At 51.2% G+C, this 17221-nt stretch overlaps 1 protein-coding gene across 6 annotated transcripts; it reads left to right on the forward strand.

Moving 5' to 3' along the window:
* Nucleotides 1–239: 239 nt before the first annotated feature.
* On the forward strand, nt 240–16539 carry HAUS8 (HAUS augmin like complex subunit 8). Of its 6 annotated transcripts, none has more exons than XM_061575530.1 (13): nt 240–343; nt 3693–3748; nt 4587–4640; nt 5470–5500; nt 5963–6006; nt 6476–6549; nt 6883–7036; nt 7638–7781; nt 8529–8689; nt 9948–10106; nt 10763–10910; nt 11424–11574; nt 12223–16539. In XM_061575530.1, the coding sequence occupies exons 2-13, from the start codon at nt 3700–3702 to the stop codon at nt 12338–12340; spliced, it is 1287 nt and encodes a 428-aa protein (XP_061431514.1). In that variant the 5' UTR covers nt 240–343; nt 3693–3699; the 3' UTR covers nt 12341–16539. The 6 variants fall into 6 exon arrangements, with proteins under 6 accessions (XP_061431514.1, XP_061431516.1, XP_061431515.1 ...); XM_061575532.1 differs by having other exon boundaries at nt 270–394; XM_061575531.1 differs by lacking the exon at nt 240–343 and adding an exon at nt 1392–1414 and having other exon boundaries at nt 3691–3748.
* Nucleotides 16540–17221: the final 682 nt, after the last annotated feature.

Consider the following 17221-nt stretch of genomic DNA (forward strand, 5'->3'; position numbering starts at 1 on the left):
TCTACGTGACTTTACCGAAAGAACCAAGGAGATGAATCCCTGCAGTCACGAAAGATTTAAATCGAAATCTAATAAATGAACTTGACTTTGTCCCGCCACGCAGCGGAGTGGCAGCGACTTTGGCCACTCGCGAGAGGCCGCGCGGCGTTTCCCGCCAAAATCTCTATCGCCCCGCCCCCCCTCCCCTCGACCACCGACCCGCGTCACGTGGGCTCGCCTCGGCCAATCGCGCGCCGTCGTCTTGCCGGAGGCGCCGCCCCCACCCACACGGCGGCCCGCGCGGCGTTTTTGTCCGCGGGCGGCGGTGGCGGAGAGAGACGTGGTGAGGAGAGGTGGTGAGGAGGTGAGGAGAGAGACGTGGTGAGGAGAGGTGGTGAGGAGAGGTGGTGAGGAGGTGAGGAGAGAGACGTGGTGAGGAGAGGTGGTGAGGTGGTGAGGAGAGGTGGTGAGGAGGTGAGGAGAGAGACGTGGTGAGGAGAGGTGGTGAGGAAGGGTGGTGAGGAGAGGTGGTGAGGAGAGGAGGGGTGGTGAGGAGAGGTGGTGAGGAGAGGTGGTGAGGAGGTGAGGAGAGAGACGTGGTGAGGAGAGGTGGTGAGGAAGGGTGGTGAGGAGGGGTGGTGAGGAGAGGAGGGGTGGTGAGGAGAGGTGGTGAGGAGAGGTAGTGAGGAGAGGAGGTGAGGAGAGGAGGTGAGGAGGTGAGGAGAGGAGGTGAGGAGAGGAGGTGAGGAGAGGTGAGGAGAGAGAGGTTGTGAGGAGAGAGAGGTTGTGAGGAGAGAGACGTGGTGAGGAGAGGTGGTGAGGAGAGGTGGTGAGGAGGGGTGGTGAGGAGAGGTGGTGAGGAGAGGTAGTGAGGAGAGGAGGTGAGGAGAGAGAGGTTGTGAGGAGAGAGACGTGGTGAGGAGAGGTGGTGAGGAGAGAGACGTGGTGAGGAGAGGTGGTGAGGAGAGGTGGTGAGGAGAGATACGTGGTGAGGGAGGTGGTGAGGAGAGGTGGTGAGGAGGGGTGGTGAGGAGAGAGACGTGGTGGGAGAGGTGGTGAGGAGAGGTGGTGAGGAGAGAGACGTGGTGAGGAGGGGTGGTGAGGAGAGGTGTGAGGAGAGAGACGTGGTGAGGAGAGGTGGTGAGGAGAGGTGGGTGAGGAGAGAGACGTGGTGAGGAGAGGTGGTGAGGAGGGGTGGTGAGGAGAGAGACGTGGTGAGGAGAGGTGGTGAGGAGGGGTGGTGAGGAGAGAGACGTGGTGAGGAGGGGTGGTGAGGAGAGAGACGTGGTGAGGAGGGGTGGTGAGGAGAGGTGGTGAGGAGGGGTGGTGAGGAGAGAGACGTGGTGAGGAGGGGTGGTGAGGAGAGGTGGTGAGGAGAGAGACGTGGTGAGGAGAGGTGGTGAGGAGAGATACGTGGTGAGGAGAGGTGGTGAGGAGGGGTGGTGAGGAGGGGTGGTGAGGAGGGGAGAAGAAGTGAGGAGAGAGAGGTGGTGAGGAGAGGTGAGGAGACGAGGAGAGGTGAGAGAAGAGGTGAGGAGAGAAGAGGTGAGGAGGGGAGAGAAGAGAGAGTGCGGAGTAGGCGCGATAGTTTAGAGAAGGGAGAGTGCTTGGGATAGAAGACGAAGAGAGGCAATTCGGGCCGAGTTCGTGACCTCTGGCACTGGACGAGGTGGTGAGTCCTGGTGGTCTGAGCGGTCTTTGCAACCTCCTTTCTCGATCCACTGCTGGATGAGTGCCTCCACATGCCGTGTGGGTGGTTTGTGTGTGTGGGGGGTTATCAACTCATGCAGACAGCTATGGCTGCAGGGTCTGGTAGTACATGTTGTTTATGTCATTCATTGTGAAAATTCCGTCAGTTCCTATGACCACTGTTACATTGCTTTCATGTTTGTTGTAGTACAGAGTTAGACTGATGGCCTTAATCTACGTTGTCTTGTGGTTGTTGTTGTTGTTTGACTTGCATCCCACTGGGATTTTTGCACACAGCGTTGGTGTACGGTGCTTTTTCTGCAAAATTTTGCTGTCTTGGATTTTCTGTTTGCACTTAGTCACTTTAAGATGTTTTCTTGTTCATGTTTTTGTTTTCTGTTTGTTGCGGTTGTACCCGATTCAAGAGCCTGAATGGCTCACCGGGCGATACCTAATAAATGAAACTCAACTCAAGTGCAGCACGTGGACTCGTCGCCATCCGTCTCCAGCTGGATGGGGATCGCGTGTTGCCCCCTCGCGCGCGCGCGTGGGTTGCGTTTCCTCCCACGTGTCTAATAAACACTCGTAATTACGTATCTTAACACTAGATTTGAAGCTTTCGTGACTGCAAGGATTCATACTCTTAGGGTTTTTTCGGTAAAGTCACGTAGGTAAAAATAAATAATAAAAGTATAAATAATAGAAATAAAATTAGAAATCACATGATTTATAATTTTATTTCTATTATTATTTCTATAGTTTTTACTTTTATTATTGCTTTTTACCTACGTGACTTTATCGAAAAAACCTAAGAGTATGTGACTTATACGTCTTAAAATTAAATTAAACACAACGTATCAGTGGTGGCTTTGCTGGGTAAATACGTTAACAATCATTTATTTTTACACACTTTTATTTAACTCTGTTGTCGTATCCTCAAATCTTGTTACTCAATTTTAACCTACTTCTCAATGTGGTATCGACTGCAAACTTGGTATACTTATGTCATACTGATGACAATACTATATTCTATATAAAAAAAAGAGAAAAATATTTGTAAACATTATTTTTTATATGTTATGTTTCGGCTTGGGTCTAATTGTCCACACTCAACTGACGTTGGCTGTAAATCACCATGGTCCTTTACATTGTGGCAAGCTTCGGGGCCACTTCCTGGAGTCGTGGAGTTCTGCCATTACTCGTACGCTACATTTCATTAAAGCGTGTTTTTAAAAAAGTGTTTTTAAAATATTACTTATTTTAACCTTGCTTCGCGCGTGCCGAGTGTGGTCATGGCTCATGATGACGATGATGATGGAAGCGATGAAGATTGTCGTATTGATGACAGCGACATTGGTGATGGCCAAGAGCGGGCAACGTGTGGGGGCAATAAAGGAGGAGGAGGAGGGTACGGCAATACCCCTTGTACTGTTCTATGCTCCCACGTCTACGCTTCCCGCGTTCACCCAACCCGGACTGACCGTTGTGGTGATGTAAATGATCAAATATCCCCAGCGACAAGCATTTCGAGGGGTGTGGGGAGCAGGGATCTCATCCAGCAGTGGATTGAAAACACGGGCTACACATTACATTAGGCCCTCGGTTAACAGTGACACCGGTTAACGGGTTTTCGTGTAACGTTTCGCCTTCCATAGCGACCTCATGGTTTCGACTTAACATTGTGACGTCACGGTACCGTGTTTATGTTCTGCACGCAGTGCGCCAATTTCGGCCAATCAGAGCGCTCGTAAGTGGGGGCTGAGCCGTGCCCTCAGCCAATCAGCGACACCCATTTATGAGCGTTTCGACTGACTTTGTTGACATTAGTTTTCTGTTTTGGGCAGTGGGAAAACAGATATAGTGCAGGCTCGGTGATTTTTTTAAAACTTATTTTTCAACTTGTAAGATAATTCGATTAGAGTTATTTTCGTGAACGGTAGTTTTCGTGGAACGGATTAAAAACGTTAACCGAGTGATGACTATTTCTGAGCTCATTGACTGCGTGTCACCCACCCACCTTGCAGTTACCAAATGGCCCGAAGGAGAAGCGTCATGCCCGTCTCCAACCCATCGACGGAAGGTAATCGAATCGCCATGCACAGTCGCACGTTTTTAATTCCCAGAAACAAGTCGAGCGACCCCGACCAAATCCGAATCGGCCTCTTGACACATGGCGGCCTGTGGTAGTGCGTTTTATCTGTTTGTCATGGAGGCCTGTGCTTCAATTTTGTCAGACCACCCTGGTTACAACTGCAGGTTGTCGGTGACCGTGCAATATCGCTCGCCGTCTGCTTAGCAGTGGACGTTCAAGATCTGTTGACGTCGAAAGGAGCATTCTATCGTATGCGTTGGTGCCGTGGTCCAAATTTGAAAAAAAATTATACACTACAAAGCTAACCGCCCCTTCCTGTGAAACTCCCGCAGACTGTTAAACAGAGCGCATTCGTGACAATCCTGAGCTATTTACAAGGCGCGGGATACCAAACCAAATCGATTATTATCAAATTATCCTAAACGTGTCCGATCACGGCCTAGGTTGCTTTTTTGTCTTCAATTTAATCCAAATAAAGTGGTTGCTGCACTGAAAAACTACAAAACTGGGACTGCCTGACAACATGCTGCATCTGCTCCGCTTGGAGATGCAGCGAACAACATGTCAGAATCGTTTTGTTACACTGTTTCAGTTTTGCAGTGTAATTTGCCTTTTTTTATTTTTCCCCAATGAAAAGTTTCAGGGGTGCTCCCAATAAACCCCCCCCCTTGTAAGCGGGATGTGGTGTATACTCACCCGCGCTATTGTGAGGATGCACACTGCATGCTTTTTGCTCCCTCTGCAGTAAGCGGCGTGTGAAGTCGCTCGACTGTCGCGTGGCGATGGTGCGCGTCAGACTTTTTATTTTATTCCCCCCCCTGCCTAGACTCAAGTAAAAGTGACAACTCAAGTGGAGCAACCTCATCGGAGTCCAGCACAGGTACGCAAGCACTAGGGTCCCTGCTACATGGGGATTTTGGGCCGATTTCTTGTTAATGGAGAGGTTTTGCCCGCTTGCATCATCTTCCAGTTGGACAAATATTTTACGGGATCCAAATCTTCACCCTGGATCACGATCACAGGCATGTGCCACATTGTCTGGCTGAAAGGTCATGTTTCAATTTACTCCCCAAGGCATCGCCATCTCTCACGATCCTACGATGTAACAATTCATCTGGTGCCTGTACACGAGATATTTTTTTTGTTCCACGTGCACCGTATTCTTGGGCGCGTTTCCTCCTTGGCTGCCACTCCGTTGTTAGTTTATCTCGCTAGCCATCTGCTAAATTCTGAATCAATAACTGTACGGCAGGTGTATACGGTAACCTTGTGTATATCCTTCTGTCTCATTATTTTCACATTTCAATTATCCTGGTGCATCTTGAATTGCGGCTTTCACACTGGGTGATGTGATTTTTGAAAGACATGATGCTCTGCTAGATTTGTACTGTCTGATGAGTTTCTCGTCATTTAGGGAACGTGTTAGAACGGTCGGGTGTTTGTAATGAATTGCTTTTCTCGGAAAGCGCTGCATTGCCTCGCATCGTGAGTGCCCTTAAATGCATTTTCTGGGAAAGAGCCAAATCCCAGTTTGATCCATCATGCCACGAGGCGCACACTGCCTGCTTGCCTCCTCGCAGTGGTTTAATTTAAATCGCGTCCCCCTGGTCCGGTGCTTCAGTATCTGACCGAAAGGCCGATCATGTTTAAACGCAAAACTGTGTTTTTATGACTGAATAAAAAAAAACCTTGCTTGTTTTGATGTGCAGGTCTGCAGAATTCTGACTCTTCGAACGCAAAGTAAGCAATTCTGCTTATTGGGCAGAAATATAGATTATTCACACACTATAGCAGGGGAACATGACATTATCAATACATCTCATTGAACAATGCATGACTTAGGACCGGGTTCTGCAGCTGTATATTTGTACTGGCTAATCGACGTGATGCAGGGCGTGTGGGAAAGTGCTGCCCCCTACTGTGTCAAGCAGAGCTCACCCGAATGTATCTCGGAGGTAGCTTTGTGATATCCTCTTACATTGGCTCTTCTTTTAACCCGTAGTTTTGGACTACTCTGTGAGAGTTCCGACTGGCTACTCCGTCTCTTGACATGACGACTCTTGATTGCCTTGCTGTGATCGAAGCGTCGTGCTTGTCAAGCGAAAATGCCGGGGTGCCTCCGGCTCTTTGCCACGAGTATTCATTCGTCCAGCGGACGCCCTAACGTGTATTAAGCGTCAATTTGTTTTGCTCATTTTCTAGAGTCATGAACAAAAAGAAAACTTCCTCGATGCCCAGCATGCCTTGTAAGTAGCACCACCCCGTCTCTGAGCCTTTCGCATTGCTCCGTGACTTCTAGTCAAGGTTCTGGGTCTACGCGCACATTGATACCCATGACCAAATCACCCAGAATGCGCCCAATCTTGGAAGCTAAGCGGCGATGACCCTGGACAGTGCTCGGATGGGTGTCCGCCACGCACAAACAGGTTATCATAGGTGGCTACAGGGCTACATCGTGGAGGGCAGTGCATCAAAATGCACTGTTACACTCTACTTATATGCTCCTCCATCTGTTTTCCCCATATTTTCAAACCCTTGCTGACCAGCGTGGTCAAGTATGGTCAAATGACCCCCAACACCCACGTGGCGTGGGCGTGCGGAGGCCCTCATCCAGCAATGGATTTATATATGGGCCGTACACGTGCACGCGTTCACAGAAGCAGAATTGCGTGTCCACGTTGGTTCTCATCGTGATTTCTTATTCCTGTCTCTTAGCGCAAGGCAGGAGTGTTCCATCGCGATACAAGCAGTCTGCTGCAAATGTAGCCGAGAGAGGCAACTTGGATAAAGTAAGTAATTGTTCAACACTATGCAAGTTAATTTCATGATTTTCAATGTAAGATTCAACTTCTGAAATCACTTCACGTGAGACATGTTTTATTCGCATGCAGGGAAACATACTCTCCAACGTGTCCTGTTGCAGAGAAATATTTGTCACAAAGACATGTTCCATTATCGTTTAAATGATCAGAAAACACTAAAATAATTTGCTGTTTAAAATCTGACTTTATATAAAATCCTACATTTTTAAGTCCTCAAACGAGATGCACATTCCCCAGAACTGTGTCTTGTGTGCTTTGTGTCGATTCGTCCTGTGACGCACGATGGCTGCGTGCGTGCAGACGTTGCTGGCCAACAAGTCGCTTGCCAAGCATGGCTATGCAGGCCGGGGCTTCAACCCCAGGCCTAGTTTGGCTGTCAAGGCCAAGCCTGGGCTGCCCATGGGATCCGCAGTAAAGCAGGGCTCCCCCACGCACAGCAAAAGATCCGTACCTGGTAACGATCGCTAGGCAGATGAATGATTTAAATTACAAACGTATTTTGCACTTCTATCCCACCGTACGTAGCCAACTACGCTAATGACAGTGACAGCCGACAGATTGCAAAGGACGTGCAATAGTGCAGAAAGTTCATGGTGTCAATGTTACGACCATTGTGGTATCGGATAAGATCGACGGGTTACAACCTTATGTGGTATGGCGGCCCCCCAATATAGAGCGCTGGCCCCCCGCCCCACACTTCCCCAGGAGGTTGCTCAGGCCACTACGCTAGAGATCACATGTCCCTGCCTTGAGTCACCATGGTGTTAGTACAGCATGTGTTTCACGATGTGCATCTTTTGCGTTAGTAAGGCATGTGTATCACGTGTATTAGTGTTTTGTGTTCATAAAGCATGTGTTTCGCGTTGTGTATTAGTGTGTTTTCTGTCGGTACGTTATGTTTCACCACATTTCTGATTAGTTTTTCGGGCCACTCCAAAAACCTTCGGGGACCACATCTGACCCTACGTGCGCCGCCAGTGGAATAGTTCTGCTGTAGAGATGGAGCCCTTCCCTTAGTTCTGTGTTTCGTGTTCCCGGTGGGGTTGCGCGGCCAGGTTCGGCGGTGCAGAATCAAGTCTGCAGGAGGCTCACAGTGGCCGAGATCCTCCCGGAGTGCGCCCACTCGCAGCTGCAGTCCACGCTGACGATGGGGCCCGATTTGTCGCTTCTGCCGTCCTGGGATGTGTCGGTGCTGTCCGGTGAGATCTCGCGTCCATACCTCCATCGCTATCACCAGCACCAACCACCTATACCATAACTGCAATCATCACCTCCCACAACCACCTACAACCGTCATTACCACCATCGAACATAGGCAGGGAGTTGACAGCACAGATGGCTGGGAGAAGGAAGTTTACGTGTGTAGCAGAGGGGGAATGAGTGATGTCCGACTTTGGCTGCATCACTATTACGATGCAAATCAGCCAGTTGATATTTCATGATTCGTGTTTCCAGATGTGGCCAAGTGGTTCAGGGCTCGGAGAACTGAGCCCGCACCACCTGAGATCCAGAGTTCGAATTCTGGTTTAGCCACCCGCGATTTAAAAACCGGCTTCTGACGTGTATAGTGTGGGTGGTCTCAGCCTCATCACCAATGATCACGCATAAAATGGAACGTAAGATTTTTTTCTTCATTTGCGTAGTTTCCAGCTCTGAGAATAATTAACTTTGTTTCACCGTCATGCCACAAACTTTTCTCTGTAACAGGGCAGTTGGGAAAGATCTGTCTCCCTACCGTGTGAACCAGATTGTCACTTGAAGAATGGATGTCAGAGGTAGTTCTTTGACATCTGTCACGAAGGGTTGCGTGCACTGCCTTGTGAGAGATTCCAATGGATTATTCAACTCTCGTCGTGACGCCGATGGTGCAATCGTGATAAAATCGTGGGGGGGGGAAGGAGTTGCCAATTTTACGACGAATCTGCACGTCGTCCATTCATTGGCAGCGTTGGACGAGCGGAAGGGGAGCCAGGTGACGGTGCCCAGCGCCCGTCGGAAGACAGACGCTGGTACCCTGTCATACCAGCCGCAGAAGCGCATGTGGACGGACGATGACTTGAGCCTGCTCTACACGGACTACCTCATGTCTCTGTACACATACTTGCAGGTACGGTCCTGCATTGTAACCGCATTTCATCTTCCCTCCGTGTGTGAGGGTAAATGTGCATTTTTATCATATTCACCTTTTCTCCATTTCCCATTCTCTTTCCTCTTCCCTCCCCCCACCCCTATATGTATTCCATCCCCTGCCCTAACCCCTACTCAACCCTCTATCATGGATGCCCATTCCTCATCCCTTTTCTCTTTGTTTTAAAGTATGTTAAGAATTATCATTATTATTACTAGGTTTGGTTTCCCAGGAAGGTTTCAGTCTCAAGACTTTAAGGAGATTCCTGCCATGTGTTTGCAGTAGGGGTCGATACTGCCACTGTGTGTGATCCCAATTGAGTAATTTTTAGGTAATTTTTCCAGCATTGGGTATATTTGGCTAAATTACAAGCTACATTGTGTTTATTTGTTTAGCTTAATGGGAGTAAACCCATACTCCCACACAGAAAGGTTCCAGAGTTGGAACACAAACCCAGGCCCCTTCTCGCCGTATATGTGCACATACTCAGCCCTCTTGTCAATCCATTGCTCGATGATGGCCTCCCCATGCCACGCGGGTTTGTGGGGGTGGGGTGGGGGGTTGTTTGACCACACTTCACCTCGCTGGTTCGCTGCGGCTTGATGGAGACGTCGAGCGTAAGGATACAGTACAGTGATTACATTTGCCCGCTCTACCCCCGCAACTCATAACATCGGTCACTTACCTTCAACCACTATCCAGGCTCAACTACTGCTTGGCTTGTGAGACCTGACGAGACCCGGGTGCATTCCGGGTGATTTGGTCACGGGCTGTCTAGCTGTGGTTTGTTTAGACCCTTGGCGCAGGTCTTCATTGAACACAGACTTGGCGTTTATGGTTTTAAATCAAATCTTCACTCAGTTTGTACTCTGTGTCTTAAGCACAGACCAAAGTTAAAAGATGTGGAATGCGGAGGCGGTTTCATGGGTTGCAGTAGCAGCAAGATGGGGCTTGAACCATTCACGCGCCATCTCATGTCTTCAACCGGGCCCACAACTTCATCGTCACCTTCAACCGCTTTGTCCACATCTGAGCGAGTCGTTGCACAAGGAGGTGTGGCCACGCCTCTTACAGCAGCATAGCTCCGCCCCTTTCTGGCTGGCTCAACCCACCCCTGCCCACATCGGGATTGTAACAACCAATCGCATTTCGCAATTTGCGTCACGCGATGAAATGCGTCGCTAATGAACCCCTGGGCGGACGTTGCACGCTGCCGGCTGGCCCTGTGCGCAACCAGGTCGACGAGGGGGCGCGGCGCGTAGAGGAGGAGGAGCGCGAGAGCCAACGCGGCCGCTTCAAGAGGAACGAGCGGCTGGCGCGGAAGCTGCAGGGGAAGCGGGAGCTAAGCGAGAGGCTGGAGCACACCGTGCCCCTTAACAAGCAGCTCGCCCAACAAGTGCGTGTGTGTGTGTGGACGTGTTCTGCTGCTGCCCCCCGTGATCCCCCCCCCCCCTGCTGTGTGTGTCGTCCGCCCCCACCTATCATGGTGACCCTCATGATGCCCCCGCCACCCCAGTGCTGTACAATGACTATGTTGTCACGTGTCTTGTTGTGTTGTGATAATGTGTTACGTGCAGGGAAGCGGTAGTGTAGTGGTTATGGTGCTGCGCTACACACCTGGTGACCCGAGTTGGATTCCCGCTCACGGTCAACATCGGTGACGATTTATCTGAACTGCTCCTGGGCCTCCCCCCTAGGTTGACTCCACCTTAAAACTGAGTACAGTATCTGTTGGGGTGTGTTAACATCGGCACTGGAAGATAAAGGCGCGTGATGTTAGCCAACCATCTTCTTGTGCTCGCTAACAGCACTTGTCATGTGTTCAGCTTAAGGGTGTTGTAGAGAGCCAAAGTGATAAACACGAAACGGCGCTAAATAGACGGAGCCCTTTCGGCCAAGGCGATGATTTCACACGACATCGTGATGATGTCTGGCGACATCGTTCAAGGCGTGACGTAGCATCGACTACGCGTGTTGGAATGCTCTCCACAATTCATTATTTTTTCTTCCTTATAATGTGGTTTTTAAAGTAACAAAAATATTTCCCCCCAGACGCAGGCGCTGTCTCCGCTGCTGGAGGTGCTGCCGGGCAGATTCAAAGAGTCGTACGGGGCGTTTGGCGAGGCGCTGGAGGCCACGAGACACAGACTGCCTCTCCACAACATCCACGTGCCCGACCAGGACACGCAGGCTCTATCAGGCGAGCCAAGGCCACGTGACACACCCTGACAAAGTGGAGCGTCTGACAGAAACGCGCCAGTCACCTATTCATTCAAAGGCCCTGGCGGCAGGCGCTGTGCATTTTCGTGATGACCAAATCACCCGCAGTGTGCCCCAACTCGTCAAATCTCGGAAGCTAAGCAGGCTTGAGCCTGGATAGTGCTCGGATGGATGATCACCACGCATACAGCAGGTGTTATAGGCTGCTGCGTGGCTGTGTGGTGGGCAGGAGATGGCAGTGCAGCAGACTTTCTTGTTATACTCTACTATGCTGCAACGTTTATGCTCTCTACCCCCCTCCCCTTCACCACCCTGAGCCAGCGTGGTGAAGTAAGGAGAAAACAATCCACGCGACCGACACGGCGTGTGGAGGCCCTCATCCAGCAGTGGACTGGAAAAAGGGTTCGAAATTATGTTTACGATTGCTATTATAATCCTATACCGCTACTGCTGTGTTTGTGCGCACGCGCGTGTGTCTTTGCCCATTCATCAGAGCGGCTGTGCGATGTGTTGGCGGAGACCAGCGCGCTCGCGGCCAACGCTTCGGGGTTTGTGCGCGATCGCCTGCCCGGCCTGACCGACACCGCCGGAGCCCTGGCCGACGTCAAACACGGCACGCAGGCCTGCGTGGAGGAGGAGGAGTGGTGAGCGACATGGCTTGCGGGCGAGCGGGTGGCCGGGCAGACGGCCGGGCGGGCAGGAGCCGAGCCGGACGGCAGACGTTGTGACGGGTAGAGGAGAGGCAACGGGTTTGGAACGACAGTTCCCGCCCCCCCCCCCCCCCCCCCCGTGGTTATGGAAAGGCTGCCCCGAATGAAACTTTTGCGAAAATCGGGATATTATTTTCTGGTCTCCTTCTCGACGCATAAGGGCAACAATGGGCTGGGCTACCTGAACAGTTGGCGTGGGGAGTAGGCAGGGCCCTACGGGCGGTGGGAACGATAAAAGCAAGAAAGAGCGAGGCCACTTGCTGCTCCAGGGCTAGCGGTTGAGTGGAGGTGGCTATGTACGAATTGACGAGGCTGACGGGGAGCGGGGAGGGAGGAGGGGCTGCCCGCTCACGGCCATGTGTACCGGTTGAGCCCTCTCCTGCCCCCTCGGGTACTTCTTCCTATTTCTCCTCGAGCCTCCGAGCATGCAACTATGGATCGATTGAGCAACAGCGATTCGTAAAGCCCGCGACTCAAACGTCGAATCGATTAATCTCTGCATTGATTCGCGTACAGTTTACGCGCATTAATATTCTGACGACGGAGCGCTCGGCGTCCTCTCCCCCGCTCTTCTTCCCCCAGCGTGGAGAAGGTGGTGCTGTCCCTCAACGCGCTCAAGCTCAAGGAGCTCTGCCTGCGGGTGCAGGAGGTCAACGAGGCGGAAGTGCTGCTCCTCCTCGACGGGACGCCGTCGATCTGACGCGTCTGAGGAGCCGGACCGCTCACCAGGCGGAGCCGTAGGGGCGCCAGCGAGAGACGGGGTGGGGGGGGGCGTCTACCGCAATGTCGCTGGGGAAGAAAACGACAAAAAAAATCCGCTTGAATAAGCGCGGCGACCGCGAAAGAAATCTAGTTCGTGTGGAGTCTAAACACAATGACATTTCAAGATGCTTTCCATAAATGAGACGTAACATTAGCGTAGAACGGGGGGCGGGAGGGGTGAGGGGAAACAAGTGAGAGCAAAATTGCGGTACAGCTTGAGACGAAGCAACTGCAGCCCAGCACCAACAACGAGCCTCAGAGATACTCGGGGTAGCGAGCACGCCACGTCGCTCGCGACGACCGCCAGACTTTTCGACAACAAAACAATATTCGGTAGACTGATGTTTTTTTTGGGCAATGGGCCCTGCTTGAGAGCAGAAATGGAGGAGGACACTTTGGCACGACCCTGACTTCGTCGCACTTTTCACAGCGAGTGCGCGAACGCTACGGCTTTTCCCGAGTTCACGTAACCAGTGCTCTTAGCGTTAGAGAAGTGCTCATGTTGTTTGTATGCGTGTGTAACTTTTGCGCTTTTTCCTAAGAATATTCTTGGCAGTTTAGCTCGGATAATGCCACATGTTGTTGTTGTCACCTTCATTGCGCAATGTTTTGTGCGGTCACTTCTCGTTGGCCTCATGTGGAGCGACCGAGCAAGGAGAGAGAGCGCGAGATAAGAGAGAGATGAGAGAGCTGAGAGAAAGATAAGAGAAAGATGAGAGATGAGAGACAGATGAGAGATGAGAAAACGATGAGAGAGATAAGAGAGAGGTAAGAGACAGATGAGAGAGATAAGAGACAGATGAGAGACAAGAGAGATGAGAAAACGATGAGAGAGGTAAGAGACAGATTATAGAAAGATGAGAGAGATGAGAAAAAGATGAGAGATGAGAGAGATAAATGAGAGAGATATGAGAGAAAGAGATGAGAGAGATAAATGAGAGAGAGATGAGAGGCTCCAACCCCAACTCGCTCCAAGGGGAACAGCGGACAGCGACCAACTGTGCGTAGTCAGGGGACACGGAACACTGCGAGGATCCAATGCACCCTGCTCCCCCCCCCTCCGCCACAAGGTAAATATTGGAGCAGTAGATGTGCCCAGGGCTGCCTGCACAACAACTGCTGTCCTCCACGACGGAGCAAAACATCAACCCGGCTATGACAACGACGCGTCCCGCTGCACGGGTCGCCTCTCAAGAGTCGGTGATGTGAGAAACTGTCCACAGTGTCCACACAGAGATAAAGACCCCCCGTATAGCCTTTAACAGGCCGTTGGGGCAAGTGCTGTTAGCGAGTAGCACCTATGAAGGCCGACTCGGTCCACGAGGGGCTGGGCGGCCAGAACAATGCCCGGCCGCCTTTGTCTCCCGAGTGGCGATATTTTCACATCGCTCCAGGAACTCATTTTGAGGCTGATGACCGATGGTAGAGGCCGATTGCGGAACGGGCAGCCAGGTGACGACCGCCACGGAGATGGAGCGGGCAGATCGGTTCACCGCACGCGGTGACGAACGCGAGGATGCCCTCATTCAGCAGTGGACGGGGCATGGCTCATGACGTTTATAGATTCCCATGAGGCTCTGCGAGAACGGGTGGCTCAGAGGTCGGGGGTGGTGGGGTCCGAGTTTGCAATTAACCCTGCAGGTTCGGTAAATGCACGTGTGCACAATCTAAATTGCAAACAGCTTGGGATTAATTTCAGCCGGGGTCCGTATGGCTCGGCTACTCGGGAAAAATAGATATCTTCGCACCCGGCACAACACGTCCAGTATGCCTGTCGCTACGCCCGTGGGCTACTGGTCACGTAACCTCTACTCCGCTTTACCTCCTGACAATCGGAAGGTTTCGAATTAAAACTTTGGTTGTGTGGTTGATTCGGCCCCAACTTTCCTCCTGGGTCGATTCAGCAAGTGCGACTTTGTGGGGGCTGTTAACAGCGGGTTGCCCTATGGATAGACTCGCTCCCGCCATAGCAATGTGTAATGTCCACCACTGATTCAGGCCTGTAAAACAGGAGATAACGGCCTAAGGCTCCGTTGAGCGATAAATGAACTTTAACCTTGACCGGGAGACCACGTGTACCACCTTCAACGGCACCTTGACACGGAGAGTCCCTGACGTGGGCTCCGCTCGTTAATGATTATCACATGCCGAGGCTTTCCCCGTATTGTTGCTGGTTAATCATTGGCTGAGGTCGCGGCCGGGCGTGGTTGCTGGCCACCCACCCCCCTCGTGTGTGCCACAGTACTGGCCTTCATAGGTGCTCGCTAACCGCACTTGCCCCAAAAAGTATGTGAAAGTTAGACGGGGGGCCTTTGTCTTTGCGCCATCGCGCATCACGAGTATTTATAGTTATTCTGATGGAGGCAATATCACAATAAAAACTTTGTACTGGAGGAATCCGATGAACCTCAAAGCTCGTTTTCACAGATGTCCAGGACGTCATGTCCAGGAGCCAGATGCCAATGTCGAGATGGTCTGGCGTACGACGAGAGGGCTTAGGGAGAGAATTCGTCCGTGTAGTTTTGCTGTTTCCACCTCCGGTGAAGGAGCGTAGATTACGGTGGTTCGTCACGTGGTCCATATTTTTTTTTGTAATTGCCACAATCGCAGTGCCGTGGCTTGTGGATTTAATTTTTCCATTCATAAAGTGGATGTGCGCATCGGCTTGGTGATGTTCTGATGCGGTTGATGTCTATCAACGCCAGTGTCTTTGAGCAATGAGCGAGCCAGGAAGCTTAAGATGTTTGGGCACTCAGCACCACTCTGTCCCCAGCAACACTCTGAGTGAGTTTTGTGTTAGATTCTAGGATGGTAACAGCAGCGGCGCGATCCCAGAAGGCATTGCAATCGGAACTTGCGTCGCCATGGTTATTAATTCTGACCGCGTGCTCCGCATTAAATGCATGCAAAACCCTGGACCAGGTTTCAACATTCAGTGCCTCATCAGCAAAGTCAGACTTTGTTTTGAGGCCAATGCTGTCGAATTGCGTCGGCAATTTACGGCCGCGTGTGGTGGTGATGACGATGATATGAGCCACTGCGATGGCCTCTCACCACGTGTGGCCAGGTGGCCTCTGAAAACGAGCTAATAGCTCAATGGGCTTCACCTGGATTAAAATATACCTTTATCGCTGAGTTTAGCCTTGAGTGTTGTTGCCACGGTGATGGTAGTATTAACAATAGCGGGGTACAGGAGGAGGTGGGGGTGGTTACAGAGGCAGATAACTCTTCAAACACTGCGCTCTGTCGCAATTCCCTTAGCCGAGTTGCACGATTAGGTTACTGCTGCGACTGTACAGGAAGCAGCGCTGGGACGCGACCTCTCTCCCTACCGCACCTCCCATCACTGCCAATCCACTGCTGGATGAGTTCAGCGGAAGGTCACTGGACACGGACCGAATGGGGTAGTTGGCCGGGTCCGTAGCGCAGTGTGCTAACCACTGCCCCACCGCTCCGTATGGTTTACCCCGTATTCTTGTGCGGGGAAGTTGAGTTTTCTAGTCCATACTGCGTACAGCCGTTTCAGTACGGGCAAAATTTTTTATTTATGTCGATATTTTGTGTTTCTTCCTTGTGATGATGGGGCTTTGTAAGATGAACGCCGAGATTTATCAGGGCACGGGGTGACCAATAGGGTCTTAATGGGTCTGTAATAAGGTCGGGGGCACTGATAATGGGTTCACAGGTTTGATGCCAATGCCAGTCCACTGCAGCACGAGTCCAGAAGGTCACTGGACACTAATGTCAGCCGTGGCCGGAGGAATACGGACCGAAGGGGGTGGTTGACCGGGTCCTTAGCGCAGTGTGCTAACCACTGCCCCACTGCCCCAATGTAATACTAATTAATAAATAATGTACAAGCACAGCGCCTGGTTTTTTTCATCAATCCACTGCTGGATGAAGGATGATTCAACTGCGCCCGTGTCTGTCACGGCGGGAGAGGGTTGTTTGACCATACTTCACCACGCTGGTCAACGTGGGTTGGTTAAATTGTGATTGGCACTGCAGGCCCGGTTATTATCATCATCAGTGAAAATCACTCCACTGCTGGATGAATATGGGAACTATTGTTTGCTTATTAAAAGTCTGTTTGTTTGTGATATACCAGTGATTGTTTGGTTCAGGTTTGAGTGAAGGGCATGGTTAGATTTTGTAATTAATAAAGATTATGTATATTTATACATTCATAATCTAAACACCAAACATCCATGGATTCATTTCAGCCGGGTCTCTCCGGGTCGGTTACTCGGGAAAAAGCACATCCACGCACCCGGCACACCACAGCAAGTATACCCGCCGCTATGCCTGTGGATTAGTGGTCACTTGGCACTTTACTCCAATTCTACCAGCCACCGGGGAAATGTTCATTGATTAATTCGTCCCTGGGACGTACACATGTACACACGCTCAATCACACTGGTGACACATAGACGATAGCCCACGCACGCCAAGAATTGCTTTAAGATCCATCCATAAAGGCTGCGCCAAAAGCAACACCCATCATGCTCTGAGCATGCGCCTGTGACCTTAATCACACGGAATACGCCCAAACTCGTCAGCGCTGAGAAGCTACGCAGGTGTGTTTGAGCCTGGATAAAGTGCCGGGGGATTGGGTGGCAATTGCCGTTGCGTAACGGGTGCTATGGGCGGCACGGTGGCGAGATGTTAACTACCTCTCCTGGTACACAGGAGGTCGTGGGTTCGACCCCGACCCTGACGCCTGCTGCTGTATATTTGGAGTTTGCGTGTCTCTCTCATCATTATCACGCTGGCGAGATGTTAACTACCTCGCCTGGTACACAGGGGGTCGTGGGTTCGA

Source organism: Lethenteron reissneri, chromosome 58 (genome assembly GCF_015708825.2).
Source record: "Lethenteron reissneri isolate LAM-NWPU_2019-01 chromosome 58, ASM1570882v1, whole genome shotgun sequence".
Lineage (NCBI taxonomy): Eukaryota > Metazoa > Chordata > Hyperoartia > Petromyzontiformes > Petromyzontidae > Lethenteron > Lethenteron reissneri.